Here is a 26,401-nt window from a genome sequence, read left to right as displayed (position 1 = left end):
TGGACGGGGCGCACCCGCCCGGGCACCCCCTGCCCTGCGGGGCTGCGGGGGAGAACGGCGAGACGAAGCGCCGAGCGCTGGGGCAGGGAAGAGCGAGAAGGCAGCACGACGCGTTAGACAACCCTCGGTGGGACGCTGCAGCACCGGGAGAGGGGGAGCCGGGGGGAGGCAGGAGGGAGAGATGCGGCGGGAATGGACTGCCCCGCCCGGTCTCTCCTGCGGGAGAGAAGAGCGCCAGGAGAGCAAGGCCGGCAGGGCCAAAGTGCCGAGGGGACTGCAGGAGCCGGTATGGAGCCCTCCGAGCGCTGCCTGAGCCTCGCACGAGATCCTCGCCCTGCTGCGGGTTCCCAGGGGCTGCCTTCTGCCCCGTCCCCGCCGCCCAAGAGCCGAGGGCGTGCTGCTGGGCTCGGTGCATGTGGGTCACGGCCCGGTCTTCCCCCCTTCCCAGTCTCCGGCTGCTCGAGAGTGCTCACGCCGTCCCGAGCCGGTCGCCCCCGGGCTGAACGGGGGTACACGAGCCCGGCCAGCAGCTCGCAGAGGGGCTCGGCCCCGAGGAGGGGAGGGGGACCCGTCACCCCCCAAGCATGGGAGCAGCCGGACCCCCGGTCCCCCCTGCTCGCAGGACGCGGCCGGAGCTCCCTCTGCCGGTGCGAGTCCCGGCCGGAGCCGGCCCCGAGGACGGGGGACCGCGCCGCCAGCGCCCCGGGGGACAGGCGGGGGACACACGGGCACTGCCGAGTCAGACTTTCTTCCAGCGGGACCCGAGTAAAGGATTTTCTGCCAGCACCCGGCGTTTGGACATCCCCAGGCTGAGCCAGGATCCTGCTTCTGAATGCTTGGAATTTTTTTTCCACTTTAGAAACAGCTTTCTCACTCTTCCCCAGTAGCTGCTCCATCATATTTTTATAAATATGAACATGTCCTTCCCAAAAGCTCCAGCTAGGCCAAAAACACCTGCAAGAACAACAGGCAGATGCTCCTGTCTGACCCAAAATGCCTTCTCTTGGCCAAATCCTGCTGGCCTAGGAGCACACTTGATCTTGGATTCACAGCCTGTGCTGTCCAACCCGAGACAAATCACATTGCTATTGGCAAAACTTCAAGGCCAGCCAGACTCTGCTGCAGAGCTGTGAGCGACAGTGTCCAGGCAGAGGAGATTCAAATCCCACAGCCCTCTGTGCAGACCCTCCCGCAAGCCCAGAGGGACACTGGTGTGACAGCACACGGCACATGTGCCACCAGGCAAGTGGAGAGCTCATGACACAGGTGCTAAGGTCAGGCAGTCCCATTTTTTCTACAGGTTTCTGAGCCATTCCCTGCTCAGGATGCATTGTGTGCACGGAAGGGGCAGAGCTTGGCTGTCTTTGGCTTCTTCCTGCCACAGCCAAAGCACAGGAGCACGCCAGGAGCTCCTGAGCCCCCAGCCAACCCTTCCACAGTAGGGCACGCACCAGCCCTGGCAGAGCACGGCCCAGCAGCTCGGCTGTGGCAGAAATCAGTTCCCAGGAAGGTCCAGGAACACATTTGCATGTACAAGGTACAGTCTTAGATCAAGCAATTTCCTCGCTACATATGTACAGCCCGGGCACAGCTGCTTTTGATCCGATTCTCTTTGTATCCCAATAATGTACAGAGAGCCTTTGTGTGTCGGTCTGTTTATTTAAATGGATTTGGAGCAAACATTTTTTTAATGCTGAAGCTTTGAGCCTCTAAGTGGGTTACCAGATTATATGCTGTCTTCATTTTAATTACATTTGGCTCGTTTTGTTTATTGCATACATTTTCAAGAATTATGCTTACCGTGAGAATTGAAAGCGTTTTGCTTTAGAAGATACCTTCCCTATAAAGGGATCCAACATCACACACGAGAGACGATGAAAACCTTCCCATCTCCAATAGCATTCTCCCTTCAACTAGGACAGGAAAAAAGGAAGAGGATATACGGTCTGTCAAGCCTATATTTAAAGTGAAGCACTCAAGGAGGATCAAGCCTGCACCACCAGCCTAACAGGAGTTTGGCATGAGCTAATACTAAACGAAAAAGATGTTCTTGCTAGGGGAAGAGTGATCTTGGTTGTGGATCTCAGAAGGACGAGGACCCAGAGCCCGGCACAGCCCAGCCAGGGTGTTCATTTGCCCACCCTGAATCAGGGAGTCCTTTCCAGCACTGCCCCAGCCCACGGCATCTCCCCTGGGAGCCCTTCCCTTGTGCCCAGGCTAGACCAGGAATTTGTCTTCCTCAGACAACAGGGTTTGTTTGAGGGGGGCTCAGCTTCCAGACAGGAGTGGAGTGATCTGTCAAGGACAGGGAACAGAGCTCCAGCCCAGAGCCTTGATGAGAAGGATGGAAAGCAGCAAGAAGTGACCCCGGGGACCAGAGCTGCACATTTAGGGATTTGGGATGTAAATGAGTAGAAATTTCAATACAGCATAAGGAACTAACGAGGTCGCAGTCACCTCACATGCACAGCCCTGGCCTTCTAATTAGACCAAAGATAGCACAGGAGAGAAGGGATGAGGGTGAGCCAGGGACAGCTTAAATAGTGGCAGGAATTTTAGGGATATGGTGGTTTTGGAGGGGCAAGAGGAAGGGGATTCGTGCACTACAACATCAGTTATGCCCTCAACAGCAGTTGTGATGAGCCCCAAATTACTCAGCAGACCCCTGACAGGGACACCTGAGGAGGAGGAGGAGGAAGAGGAAGCTTTCATTCCAGCACAGCCCTCTTGTTCTGCTCTTCCACATAGTTTAGGAGGTTTTTGGGGGGAGCACAGCCCTGCACTCTTTACCTTAGCAGTCCTTCTAGGAAAAGCATTATGAGCAACATTTCACGTCACGGGGGAGACTTAGCCAAGCTGACGCTCACCAAAAATGGCTCCAGCCCCAGCATGGTAATGGGATTTGGAATCAGCCATACAGGAGCTACTCGGAGCTGCAATAGGGAAAGCCTACATCTGTAACCACTTTGGCAGGAGGAGGATTGAAGACAGCCTCAGCAGAGAGGCTGCAGCCCGATGGGAACCAGTCGCTATTTGTTTTGCTGTTGACACACAGCTGCAGTAGCTGTGGGTGATTTTAATAAGGCAGGACAATATTTCTATCAGTTCTGGGAGCTATAGATGGAACCCATACAGATCCAGCTCAGGGCTGAGTGATTAATCACAACAAGGTCCAAAGCTCCTCTCATGCCTTGGAACCGGATGGAAAACACACATTTCGCTTCGGATGTCACAGTCTGGGGGCAGAGCAGGCCTCCCACAACCGATTCACAGACTCAAGTGCTGGGGAAGAGCACTTTGAGAGCAGCAAATCTGCTCTGTCCTTGCTCCCCACCCCGCCAGTGACAGCCAGTTCTGTGGGATCAGAGTCCTTGCTGTGCAAAGGGGCTCCTGGCTGCCCTGTCAGTGAATTGACTCCCTGAGAAACACCATTCACACTATTTGAGCTGACACAGCTACAGCAGGGGCACCCACCAAACCCAGCCTCACACACACCCTGCTTCCCTGCCCTCCCTGCTCCAATGACCTGGCTGCTCCTCCCAGCCCCAGCCCTGACACAGCCCTGATGGGATGCTCCTGTACTCAGTACCTACAGCTCAAAGAATACTTTCCCTCTATGGACAGCAGTGGAGGATCTGTGAGGAGCAGCAAACCAGCCCCATGTTCCAAACAGCACAAACTAGCACCTTAACTCCTCATAAACCCATCCAAACACCTGATTTCCCCCAAGAGGTCCTTTTGCTAATTCCCTCTGTCATCATCCAGACACTTTCATGCTCTTCCCAGTTATCCCATCAATGCCATGGTCTTCCCAGTCTGGTGCTGCATCCCCAAGCCCCAGGGGCTGGGTACTGGCACCAGGAACCACCACGGAGGCTTTGGGAGAAACTTAATGAAACCAACTGCTAGAGGCCATAAGCAGGGCTTCATCTTTCTTTTTTTTTTTTCCTCTTTAATGAATGTGTTTATTGTCTCTCTCAATCTTTACTAAGTGAAGAGCCAGACAAGTAGTTGGAGGGAATATGCACTGTGGCATAAAGCACCACCACTGTGCAAGGGGACGTCCGTGACCAGCGCAATCCACTGGGTGTCCATGAAGGAATTCATCATTTAGGCTGGGGAATGCTTATTGCTGGCGGATGACCAGCACTCTCCTACATGATCAATGTTTGCACCTTGACTTCTTGGCACACAGTCCATCCATGCCCGAGCACGGCCCGAGTTTTGGGAACTGCTTCGTGTGCGAGGGCTGAGCCCCTTGGGGCTGTAGCACCGATGTGGCTCATTCTCCTGAGAGAGCAAGGAGCTGAGCCGAGCCCATGTTTCAGCTCTGGGGCTCAGAACATAATTTATAATAAAAATCTCTCTGCCCCCGCCATCTTTAAAAAATTTACATTTCCCTCCACAACCTCTATTACCTCGGGAAAACATGAAGAGGAGAGGGAAGTACCCTTTCAAGGCTATTCTGTCTGGGCAGATTGGGTGTTTTAGTGGCTACATCCTGGCTCTGACCATCATAAGGCACAAAACCAGACCGCCCCCCCTCCCAGACAGCACACAAGGACACAGCACTACACTGGATATTGTCCCTGTTAAATAGCCTCTCACATTTACCATGGCTTCCTCCCTCCAGCAGGAAAAGAAACTCTGCTGAATCCAGCAAAGATCAAGGCAGGTCCTGTCCAGTGCCCTGGAGAGGTTCTGCCTGGCTCTCCCCCTGGACATGGAGCCTCACCCAGCTCCTGGCTTGCTCCCTACTGAAGGCCTTTATTAAATACCTGCTCTTGTTCTCCTCATCTTGTCCAGCCTCTGTTCTAGGCAGCCACTCCAAGGCATCAGCCCCACCTCAGGTAGGTCAGAACAATTAAAGCCCTGTGCAAGGGCTGTGCTGCTGTGGGGAAGGGGGTCACATCCCTCCCCAAAGAGGCCAACTCTGTCCCCTAACTCCCAGCTCTGGATGGCAGGTCAGGCACCCTCCACACCTCTTCCCCAGTCCTAACACAGCAGCTTCCCTCTCCAGCTGGGGAGAAAATTACCCAAATGGCTTTAAAATAAATGAATATTAAATGAGCATGTGGCACTGGTAGCAGTGACCAGCTGACATGGGACAAATGTCTCCCTTTCTCTGAGGAGCAGAGAATAGCTAGGACAGGGGAGTGGAGAAACCTGTCCCCAGGGGAACCAGGAGGAGAGGGCTCAGGGCAAGAGGGATAGTGGGGCTTAACCTGGCATCTGTGGAGGTCCAGAGCCAGGTATCCTGGGGCCAAGGCAGCAGGGTGCTGGGTCATGAGCAAGAGCTAGTGCCCTCCACCCCTCTGAACATCTCATCCCAGGGAGTGCTGCCCCGGGCTGGCAGCTGCAGGCTGGAACATCTGGGATGGCTGGGATGGCAGGTCTTTCCTCCAGGAAGGGGGCCCTGTGCCCACAAATGATCTTGGCACCCCGAGTGCCACTGGCCCTTACACACCCCAAACTTTGCTCCTTCACTGCTTGACCCCTGTCAATTTTATTCATATTCCAGTTTACCTGTAAGAACTCTTGATGTGAAAAGCAAGGTTTTTTTACTCCTTTTCTTCTGATACTTTTTTTTTTTTTTTCATATAAGGCCTCTGCTGGGAAATCTTTGTAATTAATAGACCTTTAAAATAAAATATAATTAAAAATAATGTGGAACATGACAAAGCCTGCCAGCAGCTCGCAGTGGGGGTGGCTGATGGGGGGGCAGTGCACCTGAGTGGCTGCAGACACAGGTGCCCAGGTTGGGGTGTGGGGGTACTGCAATATGCTGGGGTGGGGTCATCCCGGCCTCACTTCACCCTAAAGCAACTTCTACATCACCAAAAGCACTTGGACTTCTCTGTCCCACCTGTGGGGACATTGGGGTCCTTCACATCACCCTCCTGTGGGAGATGGGGCACGGGTGGCTCTGCTGGGGCAAGGTGCTGAACAAAGTGCTGGGGCAAGTGGAGAGCAAATCCTACCCTGCAATGGGTCCATACAGACCCAGGGAGCCTTCCTGGGGAGAGAAGTCTGATTTTGACACTCTTAGAAAGCCAGGCATGGAGATCTGGCATGTTGAACCCCCACTGAAGCCTGTGCACCCCAGCCACCCTCTTGCAGGAGCTGAGAGCTGCAGAAGCATGGAGGTGAGGACTGGCTCATTTAAATTTAATGTTGGTGAGGAGATCTTCCTCCTCCTTCCAGCAGAGAGCAGATGCAGCAAGGCATCTCTAAACCACTTCCCCAGCAGCAATGTGTATGGTGATGTCATTTTGTTACTATTTCATAGGCAAACCTGAAATTTTTCCCTTTTAAAGACACATTGAGATGGAGCCTGGGCTTCTGTCACCAAAAATATCCTGTTGGTCCCATCATTAGCCTCCTTTCAAGATCAAGGCTGTTTCCTTCGTGGCACATAATCAAAAGAGCACTTTGAATTTTCAGCAGCTCACAGCATCTTCAGGACGCACGGGAACCCAGGCAACAGAGGCAATGCCCCAAAGCCATGCCAGGCACGGGGACGTGCAAGGGGCGAGGGATGTGCTGTGAGGGGCGGCAGAGCAGCAGGGTGACCCCGGCAAGCCCGGCAGTGAGCCAGGAGCCCGCAGCCCGTGCGCTCCCTCCTCTGTGCCGGGAGGTGCTGGTGGCTCCCGGGGTGCTTTTAGCCAGCTCCACACGTTGTAGCTGGCCTGTCCCTGGCAGGAATCGTCACTGCCTTAGCGATCCCACGGGCAGCACAGCAGCTTTGCCGCTGGGTTAACCCTGCGAGGGGGAGAGCTCGGTTTGGGGCTGCCCAGCCCCTCGTGAGCGCACACAGAGCCAGCAGGGACAAAATGAGATGCTTGGGTGCACAAGGCGCTGGGTCCGGTGGGGCAGGGCTGTCAGCTGCTGGGAATCCAGCTCTGTGAGGTGCAGGGAACACAAGGGAATGTGGTGCTGAGAAGCTGCACACCACCAGGGCAGTCCAGCACCAGCCCCACGGCACTTCTCCTGCTCTGCACGCTGGTACCAGACCAGTATGTCCCTGCATCCTCCCTTTTCTTGGGGAAATGGGTGGGCTTGGAGATTCCAAGGCATCATAGCCCCAGCCTTTCCCACGGCAGCTCTCCAAGGAACTGCCCAAGTCTTCACAGCACCCAGGGATGGGGCAAAGGACTAGCAGGTGTCACACCAAACACCAGCAGCCCCACAGCAAAGCACAGGACATCAGCAGGATCAAAGCCTGCCTCTGCCTCCTGAGAGTTGTTGCAGTGGAAAGCCTGGACACAGCTGTGTCCCTAGTGGCTTCATCTCCCCAGCACAGCCCTGGGCAAGCCCCCACACACCAGACCTGCTACAGCACTCAGTCACCCTCAGCAAGTCCCAAGACCTTCCCCAAGATTTACCTTCCCACAGGACCCAGGTCCTCTTTGCTTAGGACAGACACAGCTCACCCTCATGGGGATCAGCTACCACCCAAAAATCACCCAGGGCATCCCCCCACCCTGGGCTTGACCCGTTTCACCACCTGAGTGTCCAGCTGTGACAGCCCTGACCTGGCCCCAGCACGGACCAGTGATGCTTCAGTCCACATCCCCACCCAAGCAGCAGCACAGTGGAGACACGATCCTGGCTTTATTTCAGCCCAGCTGGGTCCTGGCCCTCCAGGACCAGATCTCTCCCAGCCCTGGAACTGCCCCTGCCCTTCTCCTGCCCCAGTTCCTGCCCATAATACTGTGAGCAGACACAGAGCACTTGCGCGCACAGAGGAGCCAGCAATGAAAGGGAACACATTAATGCTCCCCTAACCAACAGAGGGGAGTTAATGACATCAAACTGGTTTGTTGTTGTTGGTTTTGATTATAATTTTTTTAAGCTCTGGCTTCTATCTGTCATTACTGTTATATTGCATAACCTGGGAGAAATCTGAATGAAGTTAATACCTGCGGAGTGTAGTGCAGAATATTCATGTACCGTGAACCAGAATGAGGCAAATGTGAATCTTTATTACCAGTGGAGGTTGTTAAATATTTTATTTTCTGTTTGAGACACGCTGTGACACATGAAACTCAATTAGAATATAACTAAATCCCACTCTAAATTATAGATAAATGACAACAAATGAAGGGGAACAGCCTGAGCTCCCCAGTGCACAGCCTGGGGGAACAAGGGGGACAACTTTGAGAGGAGGACAGCCCCCTCAAGACACCTCCATCCCAGCCAGCAAGCAACAACACAGCAATGTGTTTTCTCTGCAGGGCTGATTTTTGCCCTAAGACATCCTGAGGGAGACCCTCAGGGAAGCAGGATGGATCCCATTTCTCTGCTAACCAGTTCATGCATTCACCTGAAACAGCCTCAGACTTCCCCCTCCCAATGCACCACAAGAACTCCTGAGCCCCCTGTGCCTCAGCTATATTTCCTTAAATCTGACTGTGCCTGGTAATAAAAACTACAGTAAAAAGGAAAGACAGATGTTAAGGAAAAATATGTATCAAGGGCCAAAGGCTGCACTGGTGCCGTGCTACAGAAATGCTGGGATTTTCTATCCTAAGCTAAGGACATGGTCAGGGATGGAAAATTAGGGGCTGAAAGGCCTTTGGGGTTAATTCTTTTTCTGGAATAATTACCTTGGGGTAATTATTGTTCTGGGAGATGCTCGTCATCACTGGAGAGGTTGCATGGACTGAGTTTTAAGTGGCTGCTGCTGGGATCAAGCAGAGCCTCTGTGCAACATCCACAGACAGGCATGCTCTTAACCCAGACAGGCATTTTCTCCCTGACCCTGCCAAAGTTCCCAGGCTGCTAGGATTCCCCTTTGGTGGCCTTGTCAGAGTACCCAGCAGAAGCATCCCACCGTGTTGCCATGGAGATGGGATTCAGGAGGAGCCTGGGGGCTACACTCCTCTGGGGGGGCAGCAGGACCCCCACTGCACTGCAGCCCTTCCCCTTGGCTGTCCTGGGAGATAGAAGGGATTTAGGGACTTCATTAGTGCCACAAGGATCTCATCCAGAAACAGAAGGGTCTGTGGAGGTGATCAAAGCCCTTCATTAGTGGCAGTATCCAGGACCTTCACCAGCAGTGATGGGGGAGCCCGGAGCAGCATGGCAGACAGGAGGGTCGGGAGGGGGCGTGGAGAGAGAGCAGCACCTTCCTCAAGGGGTTTTTGGCCTGTGAGTCTCAGACCTGCAAGCCACAAAGGACACCAGGCCCTTGCTGTCCCCTCCACCCCACTCCCCTGGGGGGGCTCTGCAGTCACAGAGACAGTGGCACTGAACCTCTGCCCTGCACTGACCTGGGCTAACCCAGCCATGCTCAGTGCTTTCCCTCCCTGGGGTGTGTTTCCAGCCTAATTGTCCCCTAATTTTGCCTCTTGTCTCTTTTTGCTCTGCCTCACTGCCTCTGCCTGCCTGCTCCCAGCACAGGGTTCTCCTCCTCATCCTGCCTCCTCCTCCTGCCTCCCAGAGCTCCTCGCCACACAGGCCACAGAAAGCAAAGCAAGAACCCTTCCCCTGCCAGAGTTTAACCCCTGGCCAAGCCTGCCCATGGGCAAAAGGGTTTCCAAACACTATGGGGACACCTGCTCTTGCCAGGGCACATCCCATCCCCATGGGTTTTCTCCACTGATGCTCAGGCTGCAGCTCTACATGACAGCCAGGACCCCTCCAGCACTTCTGTCTTTGTAGACTCCTTCTAAATTAGATTCTTCTCTTTATTATCCCTACCAAACCCTTAGGAGATGAGAAATAACTTTATCTCCGTATTTTTCCTCTTTTAATTTCTATTTGTTCACCAAAACATGGATTTTTTTTTTTCTTTTCTGGGAGGTATACACACCTGCTCTGGCTTTCTGGCTGCATCCCAGAGGCAGCACATCCCCAGCACATGGAGGGGGTAGCAGCTCCCACAGCAGTTGATGGAGACCTCATTCAGAGCCACTAAATTATGAGTTTTAAAGCACAAGATGGTGAGGAAGAGGAGCCCAGAGGGGCAGAAATCGGGGTGCTGTCAGCACCCTGAGCAGGCTCCCAGGAGGGACGAGAGGCTGCACGAGAGAGCAGGGTCCGGTCCAAAGGCAAGGCCTGAGAGCTGCTCATGCAGCCCCAGAGGGACAGGCATCCCTTGCTCCATCCCATCCCAGCTGAGAGGCCATGCCACTGTCACCTGACCACACAGTCAGGGTGACATCAGTGCCACTGCACCCTGCCTCTGTCCAGGGCCCCGTGACTAATTTGGGATTCAGCGACCATTTTTAATAGGCAGATATAAATACTCACGGGCTGTCAGCTATGAAAAAGGACCCTGCCTCGTGCCCTGCTGCCAGGCCAGGAGGCAACACGAGGGACACAGACCAACCCTCACTGGTGGCCACAGGAGAGAGCAGAAACCCCAGAGGTCACTGGGACATCCCCAGTTTCCATCCCGCTGTGAGGATGTGGTGCACACCTTGCAGGTGGCCCAAGCCAGCTCGTATCCAAATTGTGAACATCAAACCAGTTTCCCGGCGCCCGTGATGTCCCCAGGAGAGCGGGGGCGAGGACACCGGCCCCGGCCCCGGCGGGGACTGGCTGTCACACCTGCGCCTCGCATCCCACAGAGCCGCAGCTCACGCTGTCACGGCGGCCTCGGCTCTGCTGAGCGGCACAAACCCGATGGAAGCCTTGTGCTGAGTCGTCCCTGGGGACTGCCTGCTACCGTACGTTCCCATGTCCCCGCCTGTTGCAGTGTGATGTCATGACTTGCCTCAGTTTCCCCTGGTTTCTCCCTGAAATTTCCTTCCCCAGGTGGGTTGTCAATCACCTTTTCCCCACCCTTGACCTCTGCTGGACACTGTCCATCAACCCAGAAATTCCAAGGAGAGCGTTGAGCAATTGGCAGGTTCAAAGGATGCTCTCCTCCCCCTGGGGGGCCATTGGCCCACCCAGGTGTCCCTCTCACCTGAGACCCCCTCCCCCTGTACCTGGCTGGTGCTCCCTGGGTCCCCTCCCCTGCCCCTCTGCCCAGGTGAAAGGACAAGCAGAGCACGCAGTCGGGGTTCTGGTGGAGTTCTGTTGGAGAGTTCATGGGAGTTGTTGGAAGATGCAGAGGCCGTGCCACCAAAATAAAAACTCTGGATTAAAAACTCTCCATCAGGACCCACTCCTTTCTTCCCCTCGCCTCAAAGGTTTCTCCAGCTCAGGAAGGCCTGAGCAGTGACCCCCTCTGCATGCCCGGACTGTCCCCACGTGCTCAGCTGTGACCACAGGCACTGAACAGCCTCTCTGGGGAGAAAACACCACAGGTGCCCTATTCGGTCAGCAGCCGAGCCAGACAGCCCAAGGCAGTCCCGCAGTAATATCGGTACACTCCAATACCCGCCGCTCCCTCCCAGCCCCACATCCCTCAGGCAGCCCCCAAAGCCTCATCCATCCCACAGGGATGTGCAGCCCGATTTCTGCACGCCTATCGATTCCTCCTTTATACTCTTCACCCCGTATTGATCCAGTTTAGCTTCTGCGACTCAAACTAAATTAGCTGCCGTTAATCCATGGATAATTGCAGCGAGCTCAGCTCTGCCTGTCCCAGATTCAGGGACGGGGAGGAGAGTGCTGGGTCACACAGAGACATTCAGGTTTCTCCTCCGCGGGTAAAAACCCCAAAAAAGCCAGCAGGCATCAGCCCCGAGGCACGAGGGAAGTTGTCTCAGGACATCCGTGCTGCAGCCAGAAACTATGGCTGGGAGCTGCTGTTCCAGCAGGAATTTGGCCCCAAACCCAAGCATTGCCTTCCAGCTCTGGATTTCCCCAAGCCTCAGAATTCCTGTGGGTTTTAGTCTCAGGTGATACCATAAAATATTGCTACTTGCTCCTGCCAGGCTGCAGCACACAAGGAGTTAACTCCAAATTCCACCCAGCTATGGTGAGAGGCGCAGCCCCAGCGCTCCTGGAGTCTTGGATAAAACCCGATGGAAAGCAGAGCCTGTTCCCCTTTGATCAGCAGCCCAGGCTCCCTGGGAGCCCTCAGCATCTCTTGCCTCCAATTTAGCAGCTCACAAAGTGCCGAAGGCAGTGGAGATGCCACTGTCACCTCACCTGCACTGACAGCCTGGCACAGCACCTGGGGATGTCCCCATGCTGATGGCAAGGCCATCTCTCCACTGCAGTTCTGATTCCTTTGTACACCCCCAAAACCCCCTCCCACAAACCTGCACCCTCAACTCTGGACATCCTCCTTGCCCTTTTGTAAAGCCTCCAAAATAAACATTTAATTTTGATTTAATGCAACAGTTACCACAGTCAGTAAACACCAAAACTATAATAAAGGAGGATTAATGGCCACATACACCCCCTGCCCTGGCCTGCAATGGCCAAGTGTCCATTGCATAACCCTTAATTGGTGCTGATGATCTCCTGCTATGCCACAAAGCCTTCAGCCATCCCTCCCCAGCCCTCCCTGCCTTCCCGGATGTGGCCAAGGTTGGCAGTCCCTTGAGAAATGGGTGGGATTGCTGTAGATGCCAGGCAGGAATGGGAGATTTCCAAGTGGGAAACTGATTCTAAGCATTGGCCTGTGGGCGCAGAGCCTGTTCAGAGCAGCTGAGCATTACATGGGGATGACAGTCCCCAAAATACCTTGGCCAGTGCACCTGCAAAGGCAGCCAGCCTGGGGTGAGCTGCGAGCTCCCCTGCACAGCTCTGGAGACACAGGGGCTCTGGGAGTGGCCAGGCAGGGCACATGCTCCAGGGCCATGCAGAGGTGGCACAGGGTTTGGATAGAAAAGGCCAGGATTCACTTTTGTGGGAGAGGAAACTAAAGCAGAAGCTGAGCCACAGGGGACACCCCCCCGGAGTCCCCACAGCACAGCCTGGCTGTGTCCACTTAGTCCCTGGCAGCAATCTGCACAGAGGGTCAGTTAAAAAAGAAAGAAGCGTGTTTTGAGCAAGCGTCAGCCAGCCTCAGCTGCAAATTCACTTGTCAGGAACATTGGAATTACTTTGAGCTGGATGGTATGAACAGCTGTGCAAGGCAAGTGCTGAGGCAGGGAAGGGTGGTAGGAGCTGCTGAGCCCCCCAGCCCCCTCCACTGCCTGCAGATGCTCCATGGGATGCCAGAGGAGGGCTGGTGCAACCCAACATGTACCCCCACCCACATCCTGCTGCAAGGGGACAGTAGCAAACACCCCAAATTACCCAGGAGAGGAGGCTGGAACTCAGGGGATTCTCCATGGCAGCTTGCTGGCTGCAAATTCTCTCTGGATGAATACTGGAGTAACTGGGCTCAACAGTACAGGATTGGCTTTGGAGGGACTCCTCATATCAGCCCCACATCTCCTGCCCCCCTGCACCTGCCTGTCATAGGTTCCCCTGATATTTTGGGGCATTATGAAGCCTTTCAATCACTTTCAGAGCAACCAGTGAGCAGCACTTCCAAACCCCCTCCTGCAGCAGCCCCCAGCTACCAAAATCTGCCTGTTCATGCCCAAAATAACCCCCAGGCAGGAGCTAATCATCCACTCAGGCATAAGCAGATCAGTGCTCAGGTGCTGTTTGGCCACCTAGGTGTGTGGCAATGGGGTGCTCAGCTGTGCCAGACGTGGGTGTTCATGTATGAATTAACCATGTGCCCAGCTTAAGAAACCTCATTATTTCGCCCAATGTACCTTCTCAAAGGCATTGCAAATTGCACTCCCACATATGTTTCGGATGGGGGTGTTGACACTGGAGCAGGATCCAGGCTTAGGACACCCTTCTCCATTCCCTTTCTCCCACAGATGCAACATCCCCCACAACAAACAGCTTTCAGAGCCCATCTCCCACTGATGTCACTTCAATGCCACAGGAGATAACAGCTGAGAGATCCAGAACCAGTGCTGGGTTTTCCAGGGAACATTATTTAGAGGTAAAGCCTCATTAGCACAGCAAGGGTGGCTGCTTATGCTGCCTCCCCCTCACCCCATGTGCCCCAGAGCCCCAAAGGGACACTGTGGGTGTCAGGCCTCCCGTCTGCCTTGCTGGTCTGAGCAGTGGGGCGCCCTGCACATCCCCCAGTGTAAGTTTTAAACGTTAAAGCAGGTGTTTATACAAAAAAGATGCCAAGGGAAAACCTGTTTCTCCCCATCCATGGCTGCTGGGGCTCCCACGTGAGCCCAGAGCCCTGGGATGGAGGAAGTCCCCCTGTGCCATCTGCAGCAGCCTGATGGCAAACCCAAGTGTTTGTGGGGAAAAATCAGCACATCAGTTTTCTGATGTGTTTTTGGAGAGCTTTTTTGACAGCTCTGCAGCTGGAGGAGCGGGGGAGCACAGGATGCTGCCTCCAGCCACCCTGAGCCTCTGCAGTGGTGGAGAAAGCCTCTGCATCTGCCACCAAAGGGAATGTGGGAAGGGATCAGGCAAACAGACACTGGGAAGTGGCACAGGACCCCTGAGCCCGGAGATCCCACTCCATCGTCCTCCTGAGGGCCTGGGTAGGCTGGGCAGCACACACCAGTCCTGTCTTCTGGTAACTGCCCCAGAAAACAACCCTTGCAGCAAAACAGCATTTGCCATGAAATCAGCAGGCTGGTGACAGGAAAGGACAGGAAGCACCACTGGGAGGGTTTAACCACTGCAGCCACTAATGAGGAGCAGCACCCCTGGGTGCCCCAGCTCCGAGCCTGGCCAAGGGCTACAAGGGTCCAAAAGGGGAGCTGCAGTAGGACTCAAGCAAAGCCACCCCCTGCTAAGGCCATAAAGCCCAGGGGTGGCTCCAGGGACAGGCAGAGTGTGGGAAGCATAGGACATGGCCACCAGCACCCAGGGACAGCAGCAAGGCAAAAGCACTGGGAGGACAGAGGTGCCACAACAACAGTTATTCATCACAAAGAACTTCTCATTCTTTTTTGTTTTGTTTTATTGAGAGGTGAAGCCAATTCATCCTGACAGAGGTTCACAGCATAGCTCTGCCTGGGGGCTGCTCACAGAGACACCAACGAGCAACGCAGGATGGGAGGAAAGCACCCTGTGTCTGTGCTACAAGGGGCTGGTGGGCACCAAAATGTCACCCCAGCACCGTGCCACCAGGGGGACAGCTGCCACTGTGGCATCTGTGTGGGCTTCCCCACAGGCACTCAGCACCAGCCCTGCTCTCCGAGGATGCTCTCCCGGCAAACACAAACCAACTCACTCTGAGCACTTCTGAGGACGGGTGTCAAATCAATCCCCACAGCAGAGATGCCAAGCTAAAAAAAAAAAAAAAAGATGGCAAAAAAACCCAGCAGAAAGTAGGCGGACATCTGCCAAACCAGCAATTTTCAGCTGGATTTCCAGAAACACTTCAGGCTTTTAAAACCAAGAGAAGAGAGAAAACAAAACCCCTCCACTCAGATGAAGTGCAAAATTCCGACGTGACTTCAAAGGCATTTCTCCTGGCTAGTTACTCCCAAATCCTGGCACAACCCACTAGAAAGCCAGTGGGCAGTACCATTTTGCTGCCAGATGACAGCACCCAGCCAGCTGGGGTGTGAGGTACTGTGCTGGGGGAGCCCAGGGTGTCAGAGGGATGCTAAAAACCTGGTACTCACCCATTTGGAAGCAGGGAGGACAAGAAGGGAAGGAGGGGAGAAAAGAGAGGATAAACTTTACATCAGTTGTAATCAGCAGGTTTTATCCATGCACTATATATTAAGTTAATGTATGTTACAATCTCCTCTGTAAAGGAAAAATACCAGCTGTTGTAGCCAGCAACATTTTTAAGAGCACTTGACTCCCAAGTCATCCAGGTGCTTTTGACAGTGTTACCCTGGGTTGCTATAGGAACCCTAACAGTTTTCCCATCTGACTCCTCCATTAACACTGGGATTTATATTTAATTTGGTTTCTTTTTCCTCAGCAAGAAGAGGTGAGAAGCAAGCATGCATACAGGGCAGGAGATGCTCCTCCATGGGTGTCTCCTGGACATACCAAAAACAGGACCCAGGACCACAGTCAGTTGTGCTGAGACACTGCTGAAGCAACAGTGCAAGCAGTCCCCAAGCCACTGCAGGTGGGGAAGGGCACAGCCCCACTGCAATGCTAGGAACCATCTGGGGTAGTGATCAAGTTGCCTCTGTTATGGCGCTCTCCCATGCTACCATGCCAGTCTGTCCCACTCTTCCCTTCCCACAGGCAGCAGGATGAGAGGCTCATGGGCTGAGCATCCCACGCAGCTCATGGACAGAGGTGACAGGCAGGGAGCAGGTGAAGTTGCTGCAGATGTAGGCAGTGGCTTTCCCATCCTTCCTCTCCAGGGATGCAAGGAAAGGCAGCTGGCGGTAGAGGAACCCGGCGCTGTCTCCATCTGCGACCATCAGCACCTGCCCAGAGAAGGAGCTGTGAGAGCCAGAGCACAGCCAGCTGGTCCTTCCTGCCCCACTGACATGCTGAGGGCTGGCAGTGTCCCCCCACACACTCTCTCAAAATGGGGAGGGGATGGGGAGCTGAAGGGATCCACTCCAGCCCTCTGCCACGGTCCCACAGTGGTCACATCCTTATAATGCCAGTGCAGGAAGAAGCATGATGGAGATGAGGCAGCTTTGCCTTCCTTAACCACACCAGACACTTGGCAGCCAGGATGAAGCACAGGGATAGCCAGCTCCTTGGGGACACCTACCCAGCCAAAGAATAGCCCCAGAAACAGCTGCAGCATTGCCCCATCCAACCTGCAGCCCAGTTCCTCCTGCCCTACCCACACCTCCCAGGAAAACTCAGGCAGCAATGAGCAGTGGGTCAGGGGCTCTCCCAGTTGACACAGCAGCATCAGCCAGAGGTGATGACTGGGCTGCCAGGATAATTAGCTTTTCTGAAAGGGAAAATGTTTGTTAAAGCCTCAGGGCTTACAGGCTAATCAGGAGAAAGGCCAGGAGCTGGCAGCGAGCCTCATGCTGAGGCAGATGCAAAGAGTGAGCAAAAGGCTGTCTCTTCCCAAGGCACAGAGGGAACATCCTGCTGCTGGAGCACACAGCTCTCCCTTGCCTGCCCCAACCCAAGCCCTGCATGTGTCTGCTGAGCATGGACACACCTGCAACATGTCCCTACTACTCACGCCAATGCCAAGGGATGCTGACACCAAATGCTGCCTCCCACAGCACACACACTGTAGCACTGCTCACCTGGCATGCAGCATCCTCTACACCAGAGCCAGCAGAAGACCCAGCACTGACATCCAGAGACTCCCACACAGCCTCACTCATGCCTAGCAGGGGCTGCCCACACCCTTGTGTTCCCAGGGGGGCACCACATCCCCAAGTCCCTGCCCTGGATAGTGGCTGCTGCAGTTCTGTCCTATCCCCCATCATCCCACATCTGCTCGACCCAGCTCTGGTTCAGCCTGTCTCCCTGCCTGCCTCCTGCTCCCCCCAATCTCCTCCCCCTTTGCCTTTGTCTGGAATTAATTCCAGGAGTGATTAATTACCAATTCATGTCTAATCTGAAATTCATTATTCATTTTTCTCAGAAGCTCCCCAAGGTCCTCTCACAGGGCCAGGATAAAGGCGAGTGGCAGGCGAGTACTCTGCAGAGGAGATAATGGGATCCTTCCTAATTACCCTAAAGACCATTAACAGGGCAGGGATCCATACCAGCAGCTGGGATCCAGCTCCAGAGCAGGGAACGAACCCTCACTGCTCCCAGCACCAGGACACCAACAGGAACAGCTACCAGCATCACCCCTACTTGCATCCCCAAAGAGCTGCCTGCAGCCAAGGGCTGCTCCAGACCCAGGGTCCATTCAAAATCACAAGCTCAATGCAATTTTATCATTAGCATCTTGTTACAGCAAGGATTTCAGGGTGAGGTTTGTAAGGAATTAATTACTGGAACAACCTAATTAATTGTGTTCCTGCACGCAAGCCTGGCCCCCAGAACTCTGCTGGCACAAAGGGAGTGGGGACACAGGGGACACAGATGTTCCCCCAACTCCTTGGCAAAGGCAATTCCCAAATCAGCCATGTCCCTGGAGCAGTGACCCAGGGCTGCTCTGCTTAGGGCAGCTTCCCGAGGCAGGGAATGAGATCTGAGGAGCAGCTGGAGGGGGATGGAGGCAGATGGGAACGGGAGCATGCTCATGTCTGTGTGATGCAGCATGGAAAGAGGGACAGCTATTGGGAGGCAGTGGGCTGCTCCCAAAGGCAGTGCAACTCTCTGAGAAGTGGGATTCTCCCCCCTTCCTCCCATCACCTCTGCAAGGTGAGGAGCCATTGCTACTGCCAGAGATCATGCTCCTACCACTCCTGCACACTCATGCTTGGGGAAGGGGAGATACATGTCCACAGGACTATGCTCCTCTGGGGGAAAGCTTTTCCCTCCTGCCACAATTCTTCTTCCAGGAAACAAACCCAAGCTGGAACAGCTTTGGCTCCATCCCATCATCACAACATGAGGAACACACAAGGGGCAAACAGAGCTAGACTCCCACCCTGCCTGCTGCCAGCTTCCAGCTGCAGCCTCTCACGTGCCCCTCAAAGCATAGGTCCCCTGCAAGCAGCCCTGGCAGGCATGACCCCATGGAAATACCATCCAGAATACCCAGCCCTCATCTTCTCCCTTCACCAAGGAATGCAGAAGTTTGGAGGGGAAAGGAACATCCCCACCAGCCAGGCTTGTTACCAGCTCTGCAGGAGGGAGCCAGACTGCAGGGAAGAAGAGGACATGGCTGTGCTATTTGTTCTGCTCCAGAGCCCAAAACTGCCAGTGTGGGCTCAGTGGACCAAGGGCTGAACAGCTGTGGGCAGAGGGTTATTAACAGTGGTGCTGGGCTCCTGCTCCTGCAAACTGGGTCACCCAGTGTAATCCTTCAAAGGACAGAGGATGAGTGCGGGAATAGAGGCCTCGCACACAAAACAGGGACCTGCATGCAATAAGAGTGCTGCTGATGGGTGATGGCAGAGGAAGGACAGAGAGCTGTGTGCCCCACTCGTGCCCCTGGAATGAGTCCCCCCTCCTCCAATGCTGACATTAAACATCACTGAGCACACAGGCCAGGTCAGGAATGACACCCCTGTGGGCTGAGCTAACGAGAATACAGAGCAGAGGATTCTGTGCTGATGGCCCAGCCCTCCCCAGTTCATCCTAGCTGGGGTTACAGAGGCAAACTGCTTTGGCCTCAGCTCCCCAGACACTGAGATTGAACATGCCAGTCCCTGGCACCAGGACCCAATGGCCAGGGATGAATCCAATCCAAACACCAAGCCCCCTCACTCACAGCCCAGTCCTATTTCCCTCAGCTCCACAGCTTTGCTGAGGTCAAAGGCAGCATTCCCAAGGCAAGGACCCTGCCCACCAAAGCTGATGGACACCAGCTGCTGTGCTGCCCTTCCCTGGCAGCTCCAGAGGCAGCCAACAACTCCAGCCCCTCTGTGGGATGCACTGATACATCTCAAAGCAGGGATGAGGACAAGCAGAGCCAGGCAGGAACCCCAATACACAGCAACAGCTGCTGAATGGGAGAACAGCTTTGGGAAAATCCAGCCTCTCCCAGCTGGTGGTACCCAGAATTGGAGTGAGGCACTGCCTCATCCCTTCCAAGGATGCGAGGGTGTCTCCAGGCAGCAGGTGACCCAGATACTAACTGGGTCTGCACAGGACATGACACATCCACACTAGGCATGACACATTCACACCGGAATGAAAGGTTTCCCCTTGGGAAAGAACTGGGCTTTACACTGAGAGCAGTGTAAACAGCCAGCAGCAATAACAAGCACTCCTGCAGCCACTTCTGGGCTGGGCTGCCCATGCTCTGTGCAGGGCATGAAGAGTGTAGGGCTCAGCCGTGGCCCTGTGGCTGTGCTTAGAAATGAAAAGGACAGGATGCTTCCCAGACAAGAGGCAGAGCAGAGGAGGATGGGTGCAACAGCTGCACTGAGAGAAAGGATGAAACACCAGCAGTGCAGTCAGCAGAGATCAGGGAAGGGCTGGCAGGCAGGCAGCACCTCTACCTTGTTTGGGCTGAAGACAGAGCGGATGCAATGCAGCATCTCTTTGGTGTCTTCTCCTTGGGGGTCCCCACAGATGACGACCTGTCCAGGGGGAGGGTGGGTGGCAGGAGGGAGAAAACAGAGCTGTGACCACACCCATGCCACTGCCAGCCCCACGTCCTACAGCAGGTCCTGCAGGGACAATGAGCCCCAGCCCTTACCTGTTTGAGGGTGTGATGGAAGACAGCGGTGGCCCGGACCATCTCTGGGAGGGTTATTGGGATCTTCTGCAGCCTCTCTGAGAAGGCAGACAAGATCTTGCCAGCTTTTTCTGCCCAGTCCGTGTGACCAGAGTAACAAGCTGCTCGGAGCAGGTTTGTGACAGCGACAGAGTTAGGGGTGGGCTCTGCTCCATCTTGGTCTGCAAAGGACAACATCTGCCATCAGCCCAGTGCCTCACCACCATCTGCCACCAGCCGGGTCCTCCCACACCACAATCCATGGAACACACTGCCAGGTCCCGGAGCTCACCGTCCTTGAGACGCAGCAGCAGGGAGGGATCGCCGGCCTCAGTGGAGAAATAAGCAAAGCCTTTAGGGTCCCAGAAGAGCTTGTCTTGCATGTGCTGGAGATCAAGGGCCCACTCCAGCCAGCTCTGCTCCAGTGAAGCCTCATACAGGTCAAAGAGTGCCTGGATGACAAAGACATAGTCCTCCAGGAAGCCCTGGATGGGCACAGTGCTGCAGTGGCAGAAAGGGAAGGAAAATCAGAATCTCTAAACTGAGCAGGTTAGAAATGTTCTCCAACCCAGCAAAGCCCTGATTACTGGTCTCTGATACCCAAGGAGATGCCACCAAGCAAAGCAATGGCTGTGGCCATCACACAGCTCAGCCCCAGGGTTCTGTACAGGAGAAGGTAGGTGAAGACACTTGCCAGCATGAAAGATGAGGAACAGGAAAGGTTTTGACTTCAATTCTTCCTCACTGGCTGGGGGACACTAATCCTTCCTAAACTGCACCAGAGCTCTATACAAAACAAACAGCCTACCTCCCTCCCAGTTCAGTCCTGCCTGGAAGAGAGGACAGGGACTGCTGGGGGTCTGGGCAGCACCTGCAGGTGGCCAAAGTCTGTGGAGTCTGATACTCACCTCTGCTCCACTGAGTTGTGCTCGCCCCGGTAGCAGCTCCGCAGCAGCCTCCCACTGTCAGGGTCGAAAAGGTGTGTCCTCAGGAAGGCAGCTGCCTGTGCAGCCCTGCTCACATATCCCTGCTCAGACAGGGTAGCCCCAGCCTGGGCAAAGCCTGAGATCATCAGCCCTGCAGAGGCAGAGACAGCAGGACAGGTCAGGGGGGGCACACAGAACTGGTGAGAGGGTCACTGTCAGTCTTCTGAAGGAGGCTCAGCATAAAGCTCTTCCTCCCTGATGCCAGCAGGTCAGGTCTTAGCCCTTCTGGTCAGCTCCAATCACTAATGAAGTCACTCACTGTCACCAAAGACATGGGCCAAGAGCCCTCACTTGTGGGCAGATACAGGGCTCAAGCCTATTCCAGTTTGCAGGATAACTCCAGCCCATGCCAGCTCCAGACCCAGGAATTTACTGCTGGGAACAGAGCCGGGGGTCCTGCAGTGATTCCCTGAGGCAGGACCCCCAGACAGACAAAGTGCTGTGTTCCCTCACCCATGCAGCAGCAGGGATGGGCTCTGTGCCCACGAGGGTCCTAGGTCCCCAACTCAGGCTCCTTCCCCAAAGCTCAGCCAGAGGAGCTGGACTGAGCCAGGGGAAGAGTTTTGCTGCTCTCTGCTGGCAGCTGGGGAAGGAAATAAAGCCAGAGCAGTATCCCGACGCTCCCAAGGCTTGCAGGTGTGGGGCTGCTTCCACACAGCCCCTGATCACAGGTCCTGATCACAGCCTACCCAGTGCCTCTGTGGGAGCTTCTCAGTGCCAGCAAGACCTGGTGCTACCGTGCCCTGGCGGGGGTCCAGCCAAGGCAGGTGTCCTCAGAGCAGAGCCACCTCTCACCATTCCATGCTGCCAGCATCTTGGTGTCCAGGTGTGGCCGTGGCCGCTGTGCCCGGGCTGAGGACAGTCTCTGTTGGCATTCCTGCAGCAGGGCACTCAGCTGGCCTGGCTCCAGCCCAAATCGGGCTGCTGTCAGCTCCGGGGAGCCGCGGGCAATGAGGACGTTCTTTCCCTTCAGCTCCTGATGGGGGTCCTGAAGGGAGAGGGAGACACATTCTAGGAGTGCCATCAGACTTGGGAGGTGTTGCATTCCGAGTGTTTTGGGGCTGCTCTGCCATCCCTCCATGCCTATGGATGCAGGTCCCTCATCAGTGCTCCTGACACTAGGCAAGTCTTTGTTCTCCCTCACCTTCATGGGGTCTACGTTGCCAGCCTCTTCCACTCCATAGTGGTGCATGAAGACATCTCCCAAGGTTGTCCCCTCTGTGGCCCCCTCGACAGGGTCAGGGAGGAGAGCCCGGAGCTCCTCGGCTGCCCACACACAGAAAGCTCCTTCTCGCTTCTCTCTAGATGTGCTGCTTGGGTAGGAATCTGCATCTTCTGCACTATAGAAACCTCCTGCCTGGGAAAAGCGCAACAGAGAGATCCTCCAGCTCCAGGACAGCACTTTCAGCCAGCTCCCCATCCCTGCAGGGCTGGCAGTCTGGCCAACGAGCCTCAGTAGTGCTCCAGACTGAGCTCAGCTGAGATGGAAGGGAGGGAAAAACAGCCTCAAGCCACATCCCAGGGTAGGGTAACTGGCTCCCTTTGGCTCACCTCAGGGAAGAGCCTACCTGGTCACTCAGGTCACGCGAGACGTAGAGTAGAATGTCTCGGACAACATCAGCAAAGAATTCATCACCAGAGATCTGCGGGAGACACAGGGTGGACATCAGTGGTACATGGATGGGAGAGGACAAGAGACACAGCAAAATATGGTGAGATTTCAATTTGAAGAGTTGGCAAAGGAGCATTTGAAAGTCCAATGATTTTAAATGAGGGATGGATTCAGAGTAAGACCTTCAACAAAAATCTACTATCAGAGAGTACTGCATATCTACAAAGGGCAGTGGAGAGTAATGCTGGAGTCACACCGAGGTCAGAGGCAGCAGCATTGTCTGCTGATTTGCAAAGACCAGCCCAAAGCCTGTTTCCTCCCCCATTATGCTCAAAGCCCTGGGGCCACACGGTCATGGGTTTGTACAGCACTTCTGGATAAACAACAGGAGATGAAGGGTAGCATTGGATTGCTCCATGCCCATGGGATTGGGAATATCTTGGGGAAGAGGCTTTGAAGCTGCTCCCCAAACCAGGCCAGTCCTCGCAGCCTGCAGGAGTGGGAGCCACACAGAGGGATGCCAAAGCTGTACCTGGAAGGCTTTGCTGTACATGGCTGCCAGCTGCCCCTGGTCATAGAGCATCTTCTCAAAGTGAGGTACATGCCAGTGCTGGTCCGTGGAGTAGCGGTGAAACCCCTGCAGAGACCATGTGAAGACATCTCCACCTCACATCTCCACCTCACGCCTCCTGGCCATGACAGGGCTTACCTCCAAAGATTTACTCCTACCTGACCAATGTGGTCATGAATGCCCCCATGGGCCATCATCTTGAGGGTGTGCAGAGCCATCTGCAGTGCCCGGGCACCTTCTGGAGTTGTTCGGTGCAGGGCCCAGTATGTGAACAGGAAATTCAAATTCACTGAAGCACAGGGAGATAACGGGAGGCTGTAGGGTGAGCTCTGCCCCCACACTGCTGTCTGCCCCACAGCAGGTCTCAGCAGAAGAGACCAGACTGACCTGGGGTGGGGAACTTGGGGGATCTGGAAAATCCACCATAGTCCTCATCATAGGATCTGGAGAGCTGCTGGAAACAGATGTCCATCACCTCTTTGGCTGGTGGGGGTGACTCCTGGCCCTGAACACGGATCTCTGATGTGTGTCGCAATGCTTCCAGAATCCTGTGGCTGCTCTCCAACAGGGCATCTTTGTTCTCCTTCCACTAAAATGCAAGGAGAAAAAGACAGTTCTTCTTGCCTTGCACCAGTCCAAACCACACCTCCAGTTCTCAATCACCCTCCCCAAATCAGCTCAAACCCACTTCTAACCAAGCCAAAGCTCTGAGTGGTTCTCTGGGCTACTCTTCCTCACAACTGAATCTCCTAAGTTACCCTTCAAGCCCAGACCAATTTCCCTGTGCTCCCTTTGGTTCAGCACTATCTGCTGCACCATTCCTGCCCCGCACCTGCTCTGCAATCCGGAGCAGCACAGTCCGAAAACCAACACGATGAACTCCATCCTCAGGAGGGAAATACGTCCCCCCAGCAAAGGGCTTGAGGTCTGGGGTCAGCCAGACACTCATGGGCCAACCACCTCCACCACTGGTGGCCTGAAAGACAAAAGGCATGTGCAAGGTCACGCAAAAAGCACCTGCTCTGTGCCCTTCCAGCACATCCAAGAGCCTCACTCAAAGAGAGATGTGTGCTTCTGTCCGCCTTTGAGACCCATCCAGACCACCCCATGTACTGGTTCTGCTTGCTTGAGGAGCACGACAATGAACAACACCCTGAGAGAACCAGTCAAAGCCTTCTGCCCGTGCCTCGCTAACCTGCACAAAGGTCATGTACACTTTGTCCACATCTGGCCGCTCTTCACGATCCACTTTGATGCACACAAAGTTATCATTCATGATCTCCCCAATCTCCTGGCTCTTGAAGGACTCCTCCTCCATGACATGGCACCAGTGGCAGGTGGAGTAGCCAACTGCAAACAAGCTCAGATGGGTGAGGAATGGTCCTTTGCAGGAAGCAGGAAAGACATGATGGGGAGAACACTCAGAGATGGGGACCCTTGCTATGGGCAAGAGCTACCGCCTCCCTGGACAAGAGATGGAGGGGAAAAGTCTCCTGAACTCTCCAGCTCTTGATCCTGAAAGCTAGCCAAGGACTCTGGTCCTGCATGTAGCCCATTTTCACAGAGAGCTACACCAGCACATGCTCCTCTCTTGCTTGGTGGTCATCCATCCCTACATGGCTAATCACACACCAGCTCAGGATGCAGCTCAGCTTATCTGATCATCTACCGACCAACATATGGAGACGTGAAACACGCCTTGTTTCTGGTTACCTGACAGGAATATCAGCTTGTTTTCTGTCTTTGCTTTATCAAAGGCTTCCTGACCCCAAGGGTACCTGTGGGGGGAAGACAAGAGTCCCTCAGCCCCATGGGCACAAGGAGAGGAAGAGGAGGAGGAAGGGCTCCCCATTGCTCTTACCAATCCACGGGGTTGTGGGCGTGCTGCAGGAGGTACGGGGACTTTTCGTTAATCAGGCGGTTGGTGTGACGAGGGCGGCTGGGGGGGCCGGGTGTCCCCACCGTGGCCATGGCTGCGATCCCCGTTAGAAACGTGCGCCTGTGACACCAAACAGGCTCAGGGGTTCCCTGCTCACCACAACAAAGCTCAGCCTCTAGACAGAGCCATGACACACCAGAGCATCAGCACCACCACCCCAGCTCCTGCTGTGCCCCAGGACAGGGTGCTGCTCCCCGCTATCCGCTCCCCATGCCGAGGGAAACCGCCTCAGCCCCAGGTAGCTCTGCTGGGGCTCAGGACACCCCGATCCCTCCTAGGACGTTACAGATCCTTCCCACTCACTGGAGGCTCAGAGGAGGCTGTTCTCCAGTTTGGCACACCCCACCCATGGTGGGGTGAAGGCCATTCCCAGAGCTGCCCCCCACCAGCACACTTTGGGGGCACACTGAACAGCTGTAAATGCAAGAGCAGCATCTGCGGGACGTGACCTGCGTGTCCTCAGGGAGAACACCCCATCAGAGGGGAAAATCCCCTCGCGTAGGGTGGATGTGGACGGCGGATGGGGCACAGGCTCTTTATGGTGACGGGAGTGAGGGGCAGGAGAGGACCAGGGAGACCACTCTGCTGCTGGGTAGATGAGCGTTTGGGTATGAGGATGCAGAAGGGATGTGGGCTGGGATGCAGGAGGTGGGAAAGCGGTGCAGAACGGGAGTACAGAGTATGCGAAGTCGTGCAGGGGCTGCGGTACTGAGTGGAGGATTTAGGGAGGATACAGCGGGATGAAAAGGGATATGGGGAGGATGTCGGGGAAGGCAGAAGTGTACGGGTGCGAAAAGGCCATATGAGGGACTCAGGAAAGTGCTGGGAGAATCTAGAGGAAATACAGGAAGGGTACAGGGCGTTGCAGGAGAATTCGGGGGACGCGGGCGCTGCAGGGAGGGCGCGGGGGGCACAGGAGAGGTGCGGGGAGGATTCGCGGAGTGGCGGGGACGCGGTGACGGCGCAGCGGTGACGGCGGGGCGCGCGGCCACCGTACCCAGGGCCGGACCCGCCCCCCCGGCCCCTCCGGTACCTGCGGGCGCAGCGCAGCGGCGCCGCCAACATGGCGGCTGCTCCCCGGGCCCCGCCCCGCTACCGGCCTGGCCGCGCCCCCGCTGCCACCGCCCCGCTCCGTCACTGACCCGGCCCCTGAGGCGCAGCCTCGCCC

The 26,401-nt window shown here is 55.2% G+C and overlaps 1 protein-coding gene across 4 annotated transcripts; it reads right to left on the bottom strand.

Moving 5' to 3' along the window:
- Window positions 1-14,830: 14,830 nt before the first annotated feature.
- SPATA20 (spermatogenesis associated 20) lies at window positions 14,831-26,363 on the bottom strand. 4 transcript variants are annotated; one of them, XR_005956778.1, is made up of 17 exons: window positions 26,267-26,363; window positions 25,156-25,293; window positions 25,008-25,072; window positions 24,490-24,644; window positions 24,127-24,270; window positions 23,682-23,883; window positions 23,453-23,583; window positions 23,256-23,360; window positions 22,680-22,754; window positions 22,256-22,468; window positions 21,907-22,099; window positions 21,034-21,202; window positions 20,418-20,626; window positions 20,108-20,307; window positions 19,908-20,030; window positions 15,898-16,289; window positions 14,831-15,176 (listed from the first exon to the last, which is right to left on the bottom strand). XR_005956778.1 is itself a non-coding variant. In XM_041486487.1 (16 exons), exons 1-16 carry the CDS (start codon window positions 26,296-26,298, stop codon window positions 16,119-16,121), a joined length of 2,325 nt encoding a protein of 774 aa, XP_041342421.1. In that variant the 5' UTR covers window positions 26,299-26,363; the 3' UTR covers window positions 15,581-16,118. The 4 variants fall into 4 exon arrangements, 3 of the variants coding, with proteins under 3 accessions (XP_041342421.1, XP_041342422.1, XP_041342423.1); XM_041486487.1 differs by lacking the exon at window positions 14,831-15,176 and having other exon boundaries at window positions 15,581-16,289; XM_041486488.1 differs by lacking the exon at window positions 14,831-15,176 and having other exon boundaries at window positions 15,581-16,289; window positions 19,908-19,988.
- Window positions 26,364-26,401: the final 38 nt, after the last annotated feature.

This window comes from Pyrgilauda ruficollis, unplaced genomic scaffold, assembly GCF_017590135.1.
Source record: "Pyrgilauda ruficollis isolate IOZ18807 unplaced genomic scaffold, ASM1759013v1 scaffold77, whole genome shotgun sequence".
Taxonomy (NCBI): domain Eukaryota; kingdom Metazoa; phylum Chordata; class Aves; order Passeriformes; family Passeridae; genus Pyrgilauda; species Pyrgilauda ruficollis.
The sequence above is the reverse complement of the archived record's forward strand: the minus strand, read 5'-3'. Positions and strand labels throughout refer to the sequence as shown.